This window comes from Salmo salar, chromosome ssa06 (genome assembly GCF_905237065.1).
Source record: "Salmo salar chromosome ssa06, Ssal_v3.1, whole genome shotgun sequence".
Taxonomy (NCBI): Eukaryota; Metazoa; Chordata; class Actinopteri; order Salmoniformes; family Salmonidae; genus Salmo; species Salmo salar.
In genome coordinates this window covers 82,020,583-82,038,046 of record NC_059447.1, presented here as the reverse complement: position 1 = coordinate 82,038,046, position 17,464 = coordinate 82,020,583, and the positions used below count along the sequence as shown (strand labels likewise).

At 43.5% G+C, this 17,464-nt stretch overlaps 1 protein-coding gene across 1 annotated transcript; it reads left to right on the top strand.

Annotated features, from left to right (window-relative positions):
* Positions 1–10,523: 10,523 nt before the first annotated feature.
* LOC106608203 (cytosolic 5'-nucleotidase 1A-like) lies at positions 10,524–13,606 on the top strand. Its single transcript, XM_014206012.2, has 4 exons — positions 10,524–10,800; positions 11,779–11,901; positions 12,264–12,451; positions 12,748–13,606. Exons 1-4 carry the CDS (start codon positions 10,677–10,679, stop codon positions 13,123–13,125), a joined length of 813 nt encoding a protein of 270 aa, XP_014061487.1. The 5' UTR covers positions 10,524–10,676; the 3' UTR covers positions 13,126–13,606.
* The last annotated feature ends 3,858 nt before the right edge of the window (positions 13,607–17,464 follow it).

The following is a 17,464-nucleotide window of genomic DNA, read 5'->3' as shown; positions in this document are numbered from 1 at the left end:
GTGCAACAAAACTAGGGCCTTTAGGACCTGCCTTTTTGATAGTGCTGTTAAGAGTGGCAGAGCAGTGCTTTATTATGGACAGACTTCTCCCAATCTTAGATGCTGTTGTATCAATATGTTTTGACCATGACCGTTTTTAATCTAGGGTTACTCCAAGCAGTTTAGTCACCTCAACTTGCTCAATTTCCACATTATTCACTGCAAGATTTAGTTGAGGTTTAGGGTTTAGAGAATGATTTCACCCAAATACAAGGCGTTAGTTAAATATTTTTAATTTATGACTAATTCCTTGCTACCCATTCTGAAACTAACTGCAGCTCTTTGTTAAGTGTTGCTGTAATTTCAGTCGCTGTAGTAGCTGACGTGTATAGTGTTGAGTCATCCGCATACATCCGCATACATAGACACACTGACTTTACTCAAGGCCAGTGGCATGTTATTAGTAAAGCTGCCCTGGGGAATTCTACCTGGATTATGTTGGGGAGGCTTACATTAAAGAACACCCTCTGTGTTCTGTTAGACAGGTAACTCTTTATCCACAATATAGCAGGGGGTGTAAAGCCATAACACATACGTTTTTCCAGCAGCAGATTATGATCGAAAATGTCAGAAGACGCACTGTGTAACAAGACAGCGCCCACAATCTTTTTATAGTCATTTTTCTCAGCCAATCATCAGTCATTTGTGTGTCTGCTGTGCTTGTTGAATGTCCTTCCCTATAAATGTGCTGAAAGTCTGTTGTCAATTTGTTCATTATAAAATAGCATTGTACCTGGTCAAATTTTTTTCTCCAAAAGTTTAATAAGGGTTGGTGACAGGCTGATTGGTCGGCTATTTGAGCCAGTGAAGGGGGCTTTACTATTCTTAGGTAGCGGAATGACTTTTGCTTCCCTCCAGACCTGAGCGCCCACTTTCTCGTAGGCTTAAATTGAAGATATGAAGACATTTTTGAAGACATTTTTAAATTCCTCATCAATCCACTGGGATTTAACAGTTTTTACAGTCATATTAATGGGTGCATGCTTATTAGTAACTGGAATAAGGAATTTCATACGTGTCAAGAGCAGCATCTGTTTGCGCCTCATTACACACCACAGACCAACAAATATTCTTTACATCAACAACATACAGTAGGAATCACTACAAAACCTATTGTATGACCTCTTATACACTATATTAGGCTCAGCCTTTGGAACTTTGGTTTTCCTAGAAATGACTACTGTATTGTAATCACTAAATCTGATGGATTTGGATACTGCTTTAAAGCAGCAGGTAGGGGTGGCAGGTAGCCTAGTGGTTAGAGCGTTGGACTAGTAACCGAAAGGTTGGAAGATCAAATCCCCGAGCTGACAAGCTAAAAGGTCTGTTGTTCTGCTCCTGAACAAGGCAGTTAACCCACTGTTCCTAGGCTGTCATTGAAAATAAGAATTTGTTCTTAACTGACTTGCTGAGTTAAATATATATATACTGCTCAAAAAAATAAAGGGAACACTTAAACAACACATCCTAGATCTGAATGAAAGAAATAATCTTATTAAATACTTTTTTCTTTACATAGTTGAATGTGCTGACAACAAAATCACACAAAAATAATCAATGGAAATCCAATTTATCAACCCATGGAGGTCTGGATTTGGAGTCACACTCAAAATTAAAGTGGAAAACCACACTACAGGCTGATCCAACTTTGATGTAATGTCCTTAAAACAAGTCAAAATTAGGCTCAGTAGTGTGTGTGGCCTCCACGTGCCTGTATGACCTCCCTACAACGCCTGGGCATGCTCCTGATGAGGTGGCGGATGGTCTCCTGAGGGATCTCCTCCCAGACCTGGACTAAAGCATCCGCCAACTCCTGGACAGTCTGTGGTGCAACGTGGCGTTGGTGGATGGAGCGAGACATGATGTCCCAGATGTGCTCAATTGGATTCAGGTCTGGGGAACGGGCAGGCCAGTCCATAGCATCAATGCCTTCCTCTTGCAGGAACTGCTGACACACTCCAGCCACATGAGGTCTAGCATTGTCTTGCATTAGGAGGAACCCAGGGCCAACCGCACCAGCATATGGTCTCACAAGGGGTCTGAGGATCTCATCTCGGTACCTAATGGCAGTCAGGCTACCTCTGGCGAGCACATGGAGGGCTGTGCGGCCCCCCAAAGAAATGCCACCCCACACCATGACTGACCCACCGCCAAACCGGTCATGCTGGAGGATGTTGCAGGCAGCAGAACATTCTCCACGGCGTCTCCAGACTCTGTCACGTCTGTCACGTGCTCAGTGTGAACCTGCTTTCATCTGTGAAGAGCACAGGGCGCCAGTGGCGAATTTGCCAATCTTGGTGTTCTCTGGCAAATGCCAAACGTCCTGCACGGTGTTGGGCTGTAAGCACAACCCCCACCTGTGGACGTCGGGCCCTCATACCACCCTCATGGAGTCTGTTTCTGACCGTTTGAGCAGACACATGCACATTTGTGGCCTTCTGGAGGTCATTTTGCAGGGCTCTGGCAGTGCTTCTCCTGCTCCTCCTTGCACAAAGGCGGAGGTAGCGGTCCTGCTGCTGGGTTGTTGCCCTCCTACGGCCTCCTCCACGTCTCCTGATGTACTGGCCTGTCTCCTGGTAGCGCCTCCATGCTCTGGACACTACGCTGACAGACACAGCAAACCTTCTTGCCACAGATCGCATTGATGTGCCATCCTGGATGAGCTGCACTACCTCAGCCACTTGTGTGGGTTGTAGACTCCGTCTCATGCTACCACTAGAGTGAAAGCACCGCCAGCATTCAAAAGTGTCCAAAACATCAGCCAGGAAGCATAGGAACTGAGAAGTGGTCTGTGGTCCCCACCTGCAGAACCACTCCTTTATTGGGGGTGTGTTGCTAATTACCTATAATTTCCACCTGTTGTCTATTCCATTTGCACAACAGCATGTGAAATTTATTGTCAATCAGTGTTGCTTCCTAAGTGGACAGTTTGATTTCACAGAAGTGTGATTGACTTGGAGTTACATTGTGTTGTTTAAGTGTTCCCTTTATTTTTTTGAGCAGTGTATATATATTTCTGAAGCATCATTAAAGATGTGATCAATACATGTTGATGATTTCATTCCTTTGCTGTTTTTAACTACCCTGGTAGGTTAACTGATAACCTGAACCAGGTTGCAGGCACTGGTTACAGTTTCAAGCTTTTTCTTGAGTGGGCAGCTTGATGAAAGCCAGTCAATATTTAAATCACCCAGAAAATATACCTCTCTGTTGATATCACATACATTATCAAGCATTTCACTGATGTTATCCAGATACTGACTTTTAGCACTTGGTGGTCTAAGGCAGCTTCCCACAAGAATGGGCTTTAGGTGAAGCAGATGAACCTGTAGCCATATTACTTCAGCAGTATTCAACATGAGATCCTCTCTAAGCTTTCCAGAAATGTGGTTCTAATTGGCAACACCTCCACCTTTGGCATTTCTGTCTTTTCTATGGACGCTATAACCATGTATTGCTACCACTGAATCATCAAAGGTATTATCTAAGTGAGTTTCAGAGATTGTCAGAATATGAATGTCATCTGTTACTAGAAATGTATTGATTTCATGAACCTTGTTTCTTAAGCTACATATGTTAACGTGGGATATCTGTATCACTTTTCTGGGATGCTTGCTTGTTTTCATTGCTTTACTGGGATACCTTACGGAATCTGCCCTGGACTACCAACCTCTGCCTGCCCTTGACCTGTCGTTTGCCATAAATCTGCCCCCTGTTTTATTAATAAGTATCCATTATTCGAACTGTCTGCATTCGGGGCCTATCCTGAGTCTTGATAAAAACCTATCTCCAATACAATCGCATAATTTACACAGAACGATTGCAGACCTTTGTGTGAAAATACGTTCCATGGTCTGTTTTGTCAATGAGCTCAATGTATTCCAAACACTTGTGGTATCCAGATGATCATGTACAGCACATTCGGAGGGTATTCAGACCCTTTTGACTTTTTCCACATTTTGTTACGTTACAGCCTTATTCTAAAATGTATTTAAAAAAAAAATCCCTCATCAATCGACACACAATACCCCATAATGACTATGCAAAAGAGGTGACGAAGAACCCGATGGTCACTCTGACAGAGCTCCAGAGTTCCTCTGAGGAGATGGGAGAACCTTCCAGAAGGACGACCATCTCTGCAGCACTCTAACAATCAGGCTTTTATTGTAGAGCGGCCAGATAGAAGCCACTCCTCAGCAAAAGTCACATGACAGCCCGCTTGGTTTGCCAAAAGGCACCTAAAGGACTATCAGAACATCTCTCCACTGGGATTCTCTGCCTCACACCCTATTACAGGGGCTGAGTCACTGGCTTACTGGTGCTCTTCCATGCCATCCCGAGGAGGGGCGTTACTTGAGTGGGTTGAGTCACTGACATGGTCTTCCGGTTCAGGTTGGCAACCCCTTGGGTTGTGCCGTGGGGGAGATCTTTGTGGGCTATACTCGGCCTTGTCTCAGGATGCTACGTTGGTGGTTGAAGATATCCCTCTAGTGGTGTGGGGGCTGTGCTGTGGCAAAGTGGGTGGGATTATATCCTGCCTGTTTGGCCATGTCCGGAGGTATCGTCGGACGGGGCCACAGTGTCTCCCGACCCCTCCTATACTTATGCTGCAGTTGTTTATGTGTTGGGGGGCTAGGGTCAGTCTGTTATATCTGGAGTATTTCTCCTGTCTTATCCGGTGTCCTGTGTGAATTTAAGTATGCTCTCTCTAATTCTTTCTCTCTTTTTCTCTCTTTCGTTCTCTCTCTCGGAGGACCTGAGCCCTAGGACCATGCCTCAGGACTACCTACTACAGTGTCTCTCGACACCTCCTGTCTCAGACTCCAGTATTTATGCTGCAATAGTTTATGTGTCGGGGGCTAGGGTCAGTCTGCTTTATCTGGAGTATTTCTCCTGTCTATCCGGTGTCCTGTGTGAATTTAAGTATATGCTCTCTAATTCTCTCTCTTTTTCTTTCTTTCTTTCTTTCTTTCTTTCTTTCTTTCTTTCTTTCTTTCTTTCTTTCTTTCTTTCTTTCTCTCTCTCTCTCGGAGGACCTGAGCCCTAGGACCATGCCTGAGGACTACCTGGCCTGATGACTCCATGCTGTCCCCAGTCCACCTGGTCGTGCTGCTGCTCCAGTTTCAACTGTTCTGCCTGCGGCTATGGAACACTGACCTGTTCACTGGACGTGCTACCGGTCCCAGACCTGCTGTTTTCAACTCTCTAGAGACAGCAGGAGCGTAAGAGATACACTGAATGATCGGCTATGAAAAGCCAACTGACATTTACTCCTTAGGTGCTGACCTGTTGCACCCTCTACAACCACTGTGATCATTATTATTTGACCCTGCTGGTCATCTATAAACATTTGAACAGCTTGGCCATGTTCTTTTATAATCTCCACCCGGCACAGCCAGAAGAGGACTGGCCACCCCTTATAGCCTGGTTCCTCTCTAGGTTTCTTCCTAGGTTCTGGTCTTTTTTAGGGAGTTTTTCCTAGAAACCTGCATTGCTTGCCTGCATTGCTTGCTGTTTGGGGTTTTAGGCTGGGTTTCTGTACAGCACTTTGTGACATCATCTGATGTAAGAAGGGCTTTATAAATACATTTGATTGATGAGAAACAAGATTCTCTGGTCTAATGAAACCAAGATTGAACTCTTTGGCCTGAATGTCAAGCGTCACGTCTGGAGGAAACCTGGCAACATCCCTACAGTGGATGCACCTGACCTCAATTTTGAGTCTCATAGCAAAGGGTCTGAATACTTACGGAAATAAAGTTTCTGTTTTTGTTTGTAATACATTTGCACAAAATTCAAAAAACTATTTTCGCTTTGTCATAATGGGGTATTGTGTGAAGATTGATGAGAAAAAAAATATTTCATCAATTTTAGAATAGGGCTGTAACGTAACAAAATGTTGAAAAAGTAAAGGAATACTTTCCGAATGCACTGTAGTTAGGCTAGTAAACACTGCCCACTCTTATATGTTCTATTGCGAAATGTCTGGGACTCATTGTTTACTACATAAAGATATTTTACTTATTAAATCAAAGACGAAATTTACTTCAGTACACTGGTCTGAAATACACTGCTGAAAAAAATAAAGGGAACACTTAAACAACACATCCTAGATCTGAATGAAAGAAATAATCTTATTAAATACTTTTTTCTTTACATAGTTGAATGTGCTGACAACAAAATCACACAAAAATAATCAATGGAAATCCAATTTATCAACCCATGGAGGTCTGGATTTGGAGTCACACTCAAAATTAAAGTGGAAAACCACACTACAGGCTGATCCAACTTTGATGTAATGTCCTTAAAACAAGTCAAAATTAGGCTCAGTAGTGTGTGTGGCCTCCACGTGCCTGTATGACCTCCCTACAATGCCTGGGCATGCTCCTGATGAGGTGGTGGATGGTCTCCTGAGGGATCTCCTCCCAGACCTGGACTAAAGCATCCGCCAACTCCTGGACAGTCTGTGGTGCAACGTGGCGTTGGTGGATGGAGCGAGACATGATGTCCCAGATGTGCTCAATTGGATTCAGGTCTGGGGAACGGGCAGGCCAGTCCATAGCATCAATGCCTTCCTCTTGCAGGAGCTGCTGACACACTCCAGCCACATGAGGTCTAGCATTGTCTTGCATTAGGAGGAACCCAGGACCAACCGCACCAGCATATGGTCTCACAAGGGGTCTGAGGATCTCATCTCGGTACCTAATGGCAGTCAGGCTACCTCTGGCGAGCACATGGAGGGCTGTGCGGCCCCCCAAAGAAATGCCACCCCACACCATGACTGACCCACCGCCAAACTGGTCATGCTGGAGGATGTTGCAGGCAGCAGAACGTTCTCCACGGCGTCTCCAGACTCTGTCACATCTGTCACGTGCTCAGTGTGAACCTGCTTTCATCTGTGAAGAGCACAGGGCGCCAGTGGCGAATTTGCCAATTTTGGTGTTCTCTGGCAAATGCCAAACGTCCTGCACGGTGTTGGGCTGTAAGCACAACCCCCACCTGTGGACGTCGGGCCCTCATACCACCCTCATGGAGTCTGTTTCTGGCCGTTTGAGCAGACACATGCACATTTGTGGCCTGCTGGAGGTCATTTTGCAGGGCTCTGGCAGTATTCCTCCTGCTCCTCCTTGCACAAAGGCGGAGGTAGCGGTCCTGCTGCTGGGTTGTTGCCCTCCTACGGCCTCCTCCACGTCTCCTGATGTACTGGCCTGTCCCCTGGTAGCGCCTCCATGCTCTGGACACTACACTGACAGACACAGCAAACCTTCTTGCCACAGATCGCATTGATGTGCCATCCTGGATGAGCTGCACTACCTCAGCCACTTGTGTGGGTTGTAGACTCCGTCTCATGCTACCACTAGAGTGAAAGCACTGCCAGCATTCAAAAGTGACCAAAACATCAGCTAGGAAGCATAGGAACTGAGAAGTGGTCTATGGTCACCACCTGCAGAACCACTCCTTTATTGGGGGTGTCTTGCTTATTGCCTATAATTTCCACCTGTTGTCTATTCCATTTGCACAACAGCATGTGAAATGTATTGTCAATCAGTGTTGCTTCCTAAGTGGACAGTTTGATTTCACAGAAGTGTGATTGACTTGGAGTTACATTGTGTTGTTTAAGTGTTCCCTTTATTTTTTTGAGCAGTATATATTAGCATAACTAGGCTACACAGAACTGTAAAATGAGAGCCTTTCACCATATTAAAACGTGTCCCAGTCCAACATGCCTAGCTCTGCCCACTGGGGTGTGGTTTACAGAGTGCTCGCTGAAATAACGCCTCGATCACACCCACAGTGTTTAGGAATTTTGGTATACCAGAAGTACATTCATTTCCAATGACACGCTGCATTTGCCTTTTTTTATAAAAACAATTATTACAATTTATTTAACTAAGCAAACAAATTCTTATTTACAATGATGGCCTACCCCAGCCAAACCCGGATGACACTGAGCCAATTGTGCGCCACGCTATGGGACTCCCAATCACATCCGGTTGTGAAACAGCCTGGAATCGAACCAGGATCTGTAGTGATGCATCTAGCACTGAGATGCTGTGCCTTAGACCTCTGCTGCAGGTTGAAGGGCTATCAAGCCTTGCAGCATTGCGTTGAAGAGGCACTTGCAGTGCGTTCTGTCTGGTGCATACGTTGGATTTATCGAACGTATGCATTTATCGAACGTATGCGTCAAACTGTATGAGTTGACTGCTTGACAGAAATGGAAGCAGAATGTGAATGTTGAACTTTTGTTGCACACATATCTAGATGATGCTGTGTTCTATTTACCACTTTCTCACTATCGGTGTGATCAAGGCATCAGCGCTCGTATCGTCGTATTCCACCGGATCGAGTTCTCTCATCACACCCCCACCACACACTAGAATACTGCAGCAGCGTTTCCACTGCCATAAACTCTCACATTGGTGCCACAAAAAAAGAGAAGATGATGATGTATAGGTTCGCAGAAAAAATCGTGTGCTGGTTTTGGATATTGACTAGCGATTTTCAAGGATGCAAATAAATTCCAAAATATGTGTGGAGTTTTTAGTTCAGATTATTTGTTTGCAATATGTGATCTATAAAGAGAGCTTCATAATCGCTATATTCACATGTTGGGATTGAATAGTGTGAGAAAACAACAGCATATTTGGTGAGAATCACAAAATAGGGTACAAAATTATTTCTAGCTCTTAAAGTAGCCTACATTGGGTATACAGATTTCAATTATAACATTATTAAATCTGCAGTTATTCTTCTGTTATTTATTCTGTTACTAATAATATTTACATGTTAATTGTATATTCTGATTTCAATTATTATGTCTTCATCTTTTAATTAAATAAAAATATTTTGCTTCCAAAATGTAAGCAGGTATATATAGCTGTCCGATAACACGTTCTGAGCTCTGTCAGAACGTGTTAGACAGACCACAAAATAGGTGAAGTGAACTGGCAAACGAGTTGCATTTTTTAACAGTGATAGTCAACGCGACATTTGGCCTATCCCATGAGTGTTTGCGAGTTATATGACATGTCAGATCTGATGTAAGAGAATGCAGAACAACAGAGTTAGACTCGCTCATCCAAACATTTCCATAAACTTGTCATCGCTTGGTCTGTCCATCTACATTTGGAATCAGTGTTACGGAACTACCAGATCTAGAACTTTTCCATCCCAGGCCAAATATGAGTGAAATCAAACCTACCGATCCAGCAGCCACTAACGCTGGAGAGGAAAAGGACTGGGCAGCATCAAAAGCCTGTTCTGACAGTTCAAAAACAAAGAAACCTAAACCCGTAAGTGATACATTTTTACATTTGCAGCTGTTGTTTGCCTTTTGCCTATAAATTCCTCATCTTTAAATGTACAATATTGGTAAATTTCTTTCATCAAAACCTTTGCTTTATAATCTTGCTTTCCAAATAGCTCAAACCCCAAAATGCCGTTACTATCGCCGTCTTCTCTCGCACCCTGTTCAACATGGTTACGGAGTGGAAGATCTACGAGGAAGAGGGAGTCGAGAAGTACATGGCCTACATGAATCAACAGGAGCACGAGAATGAGCCACTCATGCCAGGTGTTGCGTTTCGCCTTGTGAAGGTATAATAGAGGGATTGAATTAACTAAAGATATGGACTACCTCCATGTCTGTACATGGGAGTATCACAGGGTGGGGTTGTGCTACGACTTCATATAGATTCTGTATTGTAGGTGAAGGGAAACGTCATTCACTCTGTGTTGCCAATGTCTTTAGGCCTAAATACAATTTGTGTAATGCGTCTAGAATAGTGTTTTACTCAGAATTACAATAGCCAATATTGTTTCCCACTGTTATGAACACCATCTATACATGAATGCATGAATGACACGTTGGCAGATTATTCTTGTTCTTCCCCTATTTAAGCTGCACTACACTCTTAGAAGTAAAGGTGCCTGGAAGAACATTTTGGGTTGCCACACCTGCAGAACCTTTCCAGTTGAAAAAGGTTTCCTTGAGGAACCCCTCTGAAAAGATTCTTCAAGAAACCCTTGTGTAAAGGTTTGAAAAGAAACCTTTTTGTGATGGGAGGTGTTTTTGATAATATATTGTAGTGGCTGCCTATCAGATTGGAGGTGTGGTTTATTGGAAGCGTGGCTTTCAGTCTAATACACACCAGCCAGGTTGTAGTTGGTCTAGTCTAGTACAAACCAGTCAGGTTGTAGTTGGTCTAATCTAGTTCAAACCAGCCAGGTTGTAGTTGGTCTAGTCTAGTACAAACCAGCCAGGTTGTAGTTGGTCTAGTCTAGTACTAACCAGCCAGGTTGTAGTTGGTCTAATCTAGTTCAAACCAGCCAGGTTGTAGTTGGTCTAGTCTAGTACACACCAGCCAGGTTGTAGTTGGTCTAGTCTAGTACAAACCAGCCAGGTTGTAGTTGGTCTAGTCTAGTACAAACCAGCCAGGTTGTAGTTGGTCTAGTCCAGTACAAACCAGCCAGGTTGTAGTTGGTCTAGTCTAGTACAAACCAGCCAGGTTGTAGTTGGTCTAGTCTAGTACAAACCAGCCAGGTTGTAGTTGGTCTAGTCTAGTACAAACCAGCCAGCTTGTGTCATCATTTCTTAATCCCTGAAAACACACTCTCACACACTGCAAGCTCTGATGACGGTGAAGTCCAGACTGAGGCAGCTCTACCCTGACAGTGAAGAGCTGATTGATATCATCCTGATGACTAATAACCATGCCCAGGTCGGTGTTCGCCTCATCAACAGCATCAACCACTACGGTGCGTAAAACACGCCTACAACACGCATACATCTCAAATAATGCTCTGTAACGCGTACTGCAATGTTTCCGCCACACCTACAATGTGTTAAGACATACCTGTTTTGCAATGTATGTTCATGTTTCATTGAATGATTGGACATCCAACTTTATGTTACATTTACATTTACATTTTAGTCATTTAGCAGACGCTCTTATCCAGAGCGACTTACAAATTGGTGCATTCACCTATAATATCCAGTGGAACAACCACTTTACAATAGTGCATCTAAATCTTTTAAGGGGGGGGTTAGAAGGATTACTTTATCCTATCCCAGGTATTCCTTGAAGAGGTGGGGTTTCAGGTGTCTCCGGAAGGTGGTGATTGACTCCGCTGTCCTGGCGTCGTGAGGGAGCTTGTTCCACCATTGGGGTGCCAGAGCAGCGAACAGTTTTGACTGGGCTGAGCGGGAACTGTGCTTCCTCAGAGGTAGGGAGGCGAGCAGGCCAGAGGTGGATGAACGGAGTGCCCTTGTTTGGGTGTAGGGCCTGATCAGAGCCTGAAGGTACGGAGGTGCCGTTCCCCTCACAGCTCCGTAGGCAAGCACCATGGTCTTGTAGCGGATGCGAGCTTCGACTGGAAGCCAGTGGAGAGAGCGGAGGAGCGGGGTGACGTGAGAGAACTTGGGAAGGTTGAACACCAGACGGGCTGCGGCGTTCTGGATGAGTTGTAGGGGTTTAATGGCACAGGCAGGGAGCCCAGCCAACAGCGAGTTGCAGTAATCCAGACGGGAGATGACAAGTGCCTGGATTAGGACCTGCGCCGCTTCCTGTGTGAGGCAGGGTCGTGTTGTTCTTTTCACCAAATATGTTGTTTTTAATGTTTATATGCTGTTGTTCATGATATGTAGTAGCAATCTTCGGCTACCAGCCTGATGACCATACCATCACATTTCTATGAGTTTCTGATAAAAAAGCAATGGTTCCCTCTACCTGACAGATTTAACCATTGAGAGATTCTGTATGACGGGAGGTCAAAGCCCCATTGGCTATCTAAAGGCCTGCATGACCAACCTGTACCTCTCCATGGATGGAGAGAAAGTCACTGAGGCCATTGAGGAGGGTAGGTGGTGATGCTTCTGGTTTAGGATGGACTGGTTTAGATTAGCATGGATGCTAAGTCAAAAACTGTAGATCTACGTCATGATTACAGAGAGCAATAACGTTAGCTAATTGGCATGTCATGGTGACATCCATATGAACACTAGCTGTCATCACAGATGAATGGGGAAACCAGTTAGTTAAAAGTACATATACTCTCATCGCCTAGGGAATCAAAGCTAGCTAACTAACCTAACGATCTAGCTAGCTGTTGCCATAGCAATGAAAATCCGTCTGTAGCTATATCCTATCTAGCCATAACTGTTGTAATGGTTTGTATGACTTGTTATGAGCATGTATAACCCCTTTATGTCTTATAAACAGACATTGCTGCAGCGACCATGTTTACATCTGGAGATGTGGAGAACCAGCTTTCTGACACCCAGCTGAAAGTAGCTTTTGACGGGGACGGTGTCCTCTTCTCTGACGAGTCAAAGATCATCTACAAACAACAGGGCCTGGACGCGTTCATTGAGCACGAGAAGAAATTTAAGAACACACCTCTTACAAAGGTGATCATGAGAGGACTGTATTTTATGTCAGATTTCCTTGATTTAGTTATTGCCCTAAAGAGGGCTTATAGACGTTCAACTAACTAGCAGCAAACGTTTTATTAAGTAACTATCGCACTATCCCTAATCTTAGCTAACCCTTTCCTTATACCTACCATGTTGTTGCATATCTTAAGACCATCTATAATAGGGGGCTATCCTAATAAAGTGGATCCCGTGGATGTATTATATGCTTTGATTTTGGACAAAAGTAAAAATAATACTTTTCCAACTCTATGTCTCATTGTTTCACTCAGGGTCCCTTGAAGTGTTTCCTGGAGGCACTGGTGAAGCTCCAGAGAAAGTTCTACGCTAAGAACGAGCGTCTGACCTGCCCCATTCATACCTACCTGCTAACAGCCCGCGGAGAAGACTGCTCGGGGGCCCGTGTCCTTAATACCCTCAGGAGCTGGGGCCTGGAGATCGATGACATCCGATTCCTAAAAGGGGCCCCCAAAGGTCCCATCCTGCAGGAGATCAGGCCCCACATATTCTTCGACAACCAGATGTTTCACATCGAGGCGGCCATAAAGATGGGGACCATCGCTGCACATGTACCTTATGGGATCGGACAGAAGTATCACAGTGGGAAACTTATTGAGCAGCCCGCTAAAGATGCCAAAGACAAGAAGTAGTGACTCTCCTAGTAGTGGGAAGGTATCATATGTTATGCAAAAGTTTAGTTGCACACAACCCTGTCATCAGCTGTAGTATCTTTATTGTTTATCATCTTTTTTAGTTCAGGATTTTGTGTTATTTGTCTCTATTTCCACTTTATTACAAATACCTTTGTCATAATATAGTTTATTAACAAGAGAGAAAAACCATATTTTAGGACTGTTGATGTTGTACTCACTTCAGGGACCAATGCCACCTAATGTTCTCTGTCATAAGTAGAGAAAGGATCACTTTCCTACAATCCTCATCAATCAATCAATCACGTTTATTTATAAAGCCCTTTTTACATCAGCCGATGTCACAAAGTGCTATACAGAAACCCAGCCTAAAACCCCAAACAGCAAGCAATGCAGATGTAGAAGCATGGTGGCTAGGAGATATTCCATAGAAAGGCAGGAACGTAGGAAGAAACCTAGAGAGGAACAAAGTTATGAATGGTGGCCAGTCCTCTACTGGCTGAGCCGGGTTGAGATTATAACAGTACATGGCTAAGATGTTCAAACGTTCATAGATGACCAGCAGGGTCAAATAATAATAATAGGGTGCAACAGGTCAGCACCTAAGGAGTAAATGTCAGTTGGCTTTTCATAGCTGAGCATTTAGAGTTAGAGACAGCAGGTGCAGTAGAGAGAGAGAGTCGAAAACAACAGGTCCGAGACAAGGTAGCACGTCCGGTGAACAGGTCAGGGTTCCATAGCCACAGGCAGAACAGTTGAAACTGGAGCAGCAGCACAACCAGGTGGACTGGGGACAGCAAGGAGTCATCAGGCCAGGTAGTCCTCATCATCATCACATACACTACTGTTCAAAAGTTTGGGGTCACTTAGAATTGTCCTTGTTTTTGAAAGAAAAACACATTTTTTGTCTATTAAAATAACATCAAATTGATCAGAAATACAGTGTACACATTGTTAATGTTGTAAATGACTATTGTAGCTGGAAAAGGCCGATTTTTATGGAATATCTACATAGGCGTATAGAGGCCTATTCTCAGCAACCATCACTCCTGTGTTCCAATGGCTTGTTGTGTTAGCTAATCCAAGTTTATCATTTTAAAAGGCTAATTGATCATTTGAAAACCCTTTTGCAATTATGTTAGCACATCTGAAAACTATTGTTCTGATTAAAGAAGCAATAAAACTGGCCTTTAGACTAGTTTAGTATCTGGAGCATTAGCATTTGTGGGTTTGATTACAGGCTCAAAATGGCCAAAAACAAAGACCTTTCTTCTGAAACTTGTCAGTCTATTCTTGTTCTGAGAAATTAAGGCTATTCCATGCGAGAAATTGCCAAGAAACTGAAGATCTTGTACAAAGCTGTGTACTACTCCCTTCACCGAACAGCGCAAACTGGCTCTAACCAGAATAGAAAGAGTGTGAGGCCCCGGTGCACAACTGAGCAAGAGGACAAGTACATTAGAGTGTCTAGTTTGAGAAACAGACGGCTCACAAGTTCTCAACTGGGAGCTTCATTAACCTGTTAGGGCTAGGGGGCAGTATTTACACCGCCGGATAAAAAACGTACCCGATTTAATCTGGTTACCACTCCTACCCAGTAACTAGAATATGCATATACTTATTACATATGGATAGCAAACACCCTAAAGTTTCTAAAACTGTTTGAATGGTGTCTGTGAGTATAACAGAACTCATTTGGCAGGCAAAAACCCGACAAGGTTTCATGCAGGAAGTGGCCTGTCTGACAAGGTGTTGTTGTTCTTGCTTCTGTTTATTGAAGAGTCAGGATCTTAGCTGTAACGTGACATTTCCTAGGGCTCCAATAGGCTCTCAGAGCCCGGGAAAAACCTGAACGATGACGAGGCAGCCTCAGGCTGAAACACATAATCGCCTTTGCCAATTGGCCCATCAGAGGACAATGGAATTAGGCGCGTGCCCGATTCGACCCAGTGATATATTTTCCTTCGGCTGTTTATCTAATTGCAGATTCCCGGTCGGAATATTATCGCTTTTTTACGAGAAAAATGGCATAAAAATTTATTTTAAACAGCGGTTGACATGCTTCGAAGTACGGTAATGAAATATTTAGAAATCTTTTGTCACGAAATGCGCCGTGCGCACGACCGTTATTTGCCATTGGGATAGTGTCTGGGACGCACGAACAAAACATCGCTGTTGGAACATAACTATGGATTATTTTGGACCAAACCTACATTTGTTATTGAAGTAGAAGTCCTGGGAGTGCATTCTGACGAAGAACAGGAAAGGTAAGACCATTTTTCTTATAGTAAATCTGATATTGGTGATTGCTAAACCTGCTGGGTGTCTAAATAGCTAGCCCTGTGATGCCGGGCTATGTACTTAGAATATTGCAAAATGTGCTTTCACCGAAAAGCTATTTTAAAATCGGACATATCGAGTGCATAGAGGAGTAATGTATCTATAATTCTTAAAATAATTGTTATGCTTTTTGTGAACGTTTATCGTGAGTAATTTAGTAAATTGTTAGTAAATTCGCTGGAAGTTTGCGGGGGGTATGCTAGTTCTGAATGTCACATGCTAATGTAAAAAGCTGTTTTTTGATATAAATATGAACTTGATTGAACAAAACATGCATGTATTGTATAACATAATGTCCTAGGTGTGTCATCTGATGAAGATCATCAAAGGTTAGTGCTGCATTTAGCTGTCTTCTGGGTTTTTGTGACATTATATGCTAGCTTGAAAAATGGGTGTCTGATTATTTCTGGCTTGGTACTCTGCTGACATAATCTAATGTTTTGCTTTCGTTGTAAAGCCTTTTTGAAATCAGACAGTGTGGTTAGATTAACGAGAGTATTGTCTTTAAATAGCTGTAAAATAGTCATATGTTTGATAAATTGAAGTAATAGGATTTTTAAGGTATTTGAAAATCGCGCCACAGGATTCAACTGGCTGTTACGTAGGTGGGACGAATTGGTCCCGCCTAGCCCATAGAGGTTAAATACCACCCGCAAAACACTAGTCTCAACGTCAACAGTGAAGAGGCGACTCTGGGATGCTGGCCTTCTAGGCAGAGTTCCTCTGTCCAGTGTCTGTGTTCATTAGCCCATCTTAATCTTTTCTTTTTATTGGCCAGTCTGAGATATGGCTTTTTTTTCAACACTCCCGTATCCAGACTTCTCTATTCTGCCCATGCGTGTCATGGTTTTGTCACAAAAAATGTCGTACTCGTCACAGAAAATGTCGTACTGGAGAGAAGAGGACCAAGACGCAGCGGGAATATGGATACTCATATTTTAATTACAAAAAAAGGAGTAAAGCATCCACTTGACAAAACAATAAGAGATACTCACGACAGTGCAACAGTTCTGCAGGCTATTAAACGCAGTGCAAAAACAACTACCCACAACCCCAAAGAAAAACACACACTCCTATATAGGACTCCCAATCAAAGGCAACTCAACACACCTGCCTTCAATTGGGAGTCCCAATCACCAACACAAACATTCACACACACAAAACTGCCACGTCCTGAACCCAAAACGAATCCATTAGCTCCATCTGCTGGTCAGGACGTGACAGTACCCCCCCCCCCCCCTCAAGGTGCAGACCCCGGAATGCACCTACCAACAGAAAACACACAAAAAAAAAATCCCCAACAAAACCCATTAACCTGTTGGGGCTAGGGGGCAGTATTTGCACGGCTGGATAAAAAAATGTACTCGATTTAATCTGGTTACTAATCCTACCCAGTAACTAGAATATGCATATACTTATTATATATGGATAGAAAACACCCTAAAGTTTCTAAAACTTTTTGAATGGTGTCTGTGAGTATAACAGAACTCATTTGGCAGGCAAAACCCTGAGACATTTTCAGACAGGAAGTGGATACCTGATGTGTTGTATTACCTTTAAACCTATGCCATTGAAAAACACAGGGGCTGAGGAATATTTTGGCACTTCCTATTGCTTCCACTAGATGTCACCAGCCTTTACAAAGTGTTTTGAGTCTTCTGGAGGGAGATCTGACCGAACAAGAGCCATGGAACGATGATGGCCCATTAGACACCTGGCGCGAGTTCATGTTGGGTACCCTCGTTCCAATACGTTATAAAAGAGAATGCATTCGTCCACCTTGAATATTATTCATGTTCTGGTTAAAAAAGGCCCTAATGATTTATGCTATACAACGTTTGACATGTTTGAACGAACGTAAATATATTTTTTCCCCTCGTTCATGAAGTGAAGTCCGGCGGGCTTAGATCATGTGCTAACAAGACGGAGATTTTTGGACATAAATGATGAGCTTTTTTGAACAAAACTACATTCGTTATGGACCTGTGATACCTGGAAG

Coding starts and splice junctions, on each gene's coding strand:
- LOC106608203 (XM_014206012.2), top strand. CDS start 10,677: ATGACGGTGAAGTCCAGACTGAGGCAGCTCTACCCTGACAGTGAAGAG. Junction 10,801..11,778: donor CAACAGCATCAACCACTACG/GTGCGTAAAACA, acceptor TCTACCTGACAG/ATTTAACCATTGAGAGATTC. Junction 12,452..12,747: donor AGAACACACCTCTTACAAAG/GTGATCATGAGA, acceptor TGTTTCACTCAG/GGTCCCTTGAAGTGTTTCCT.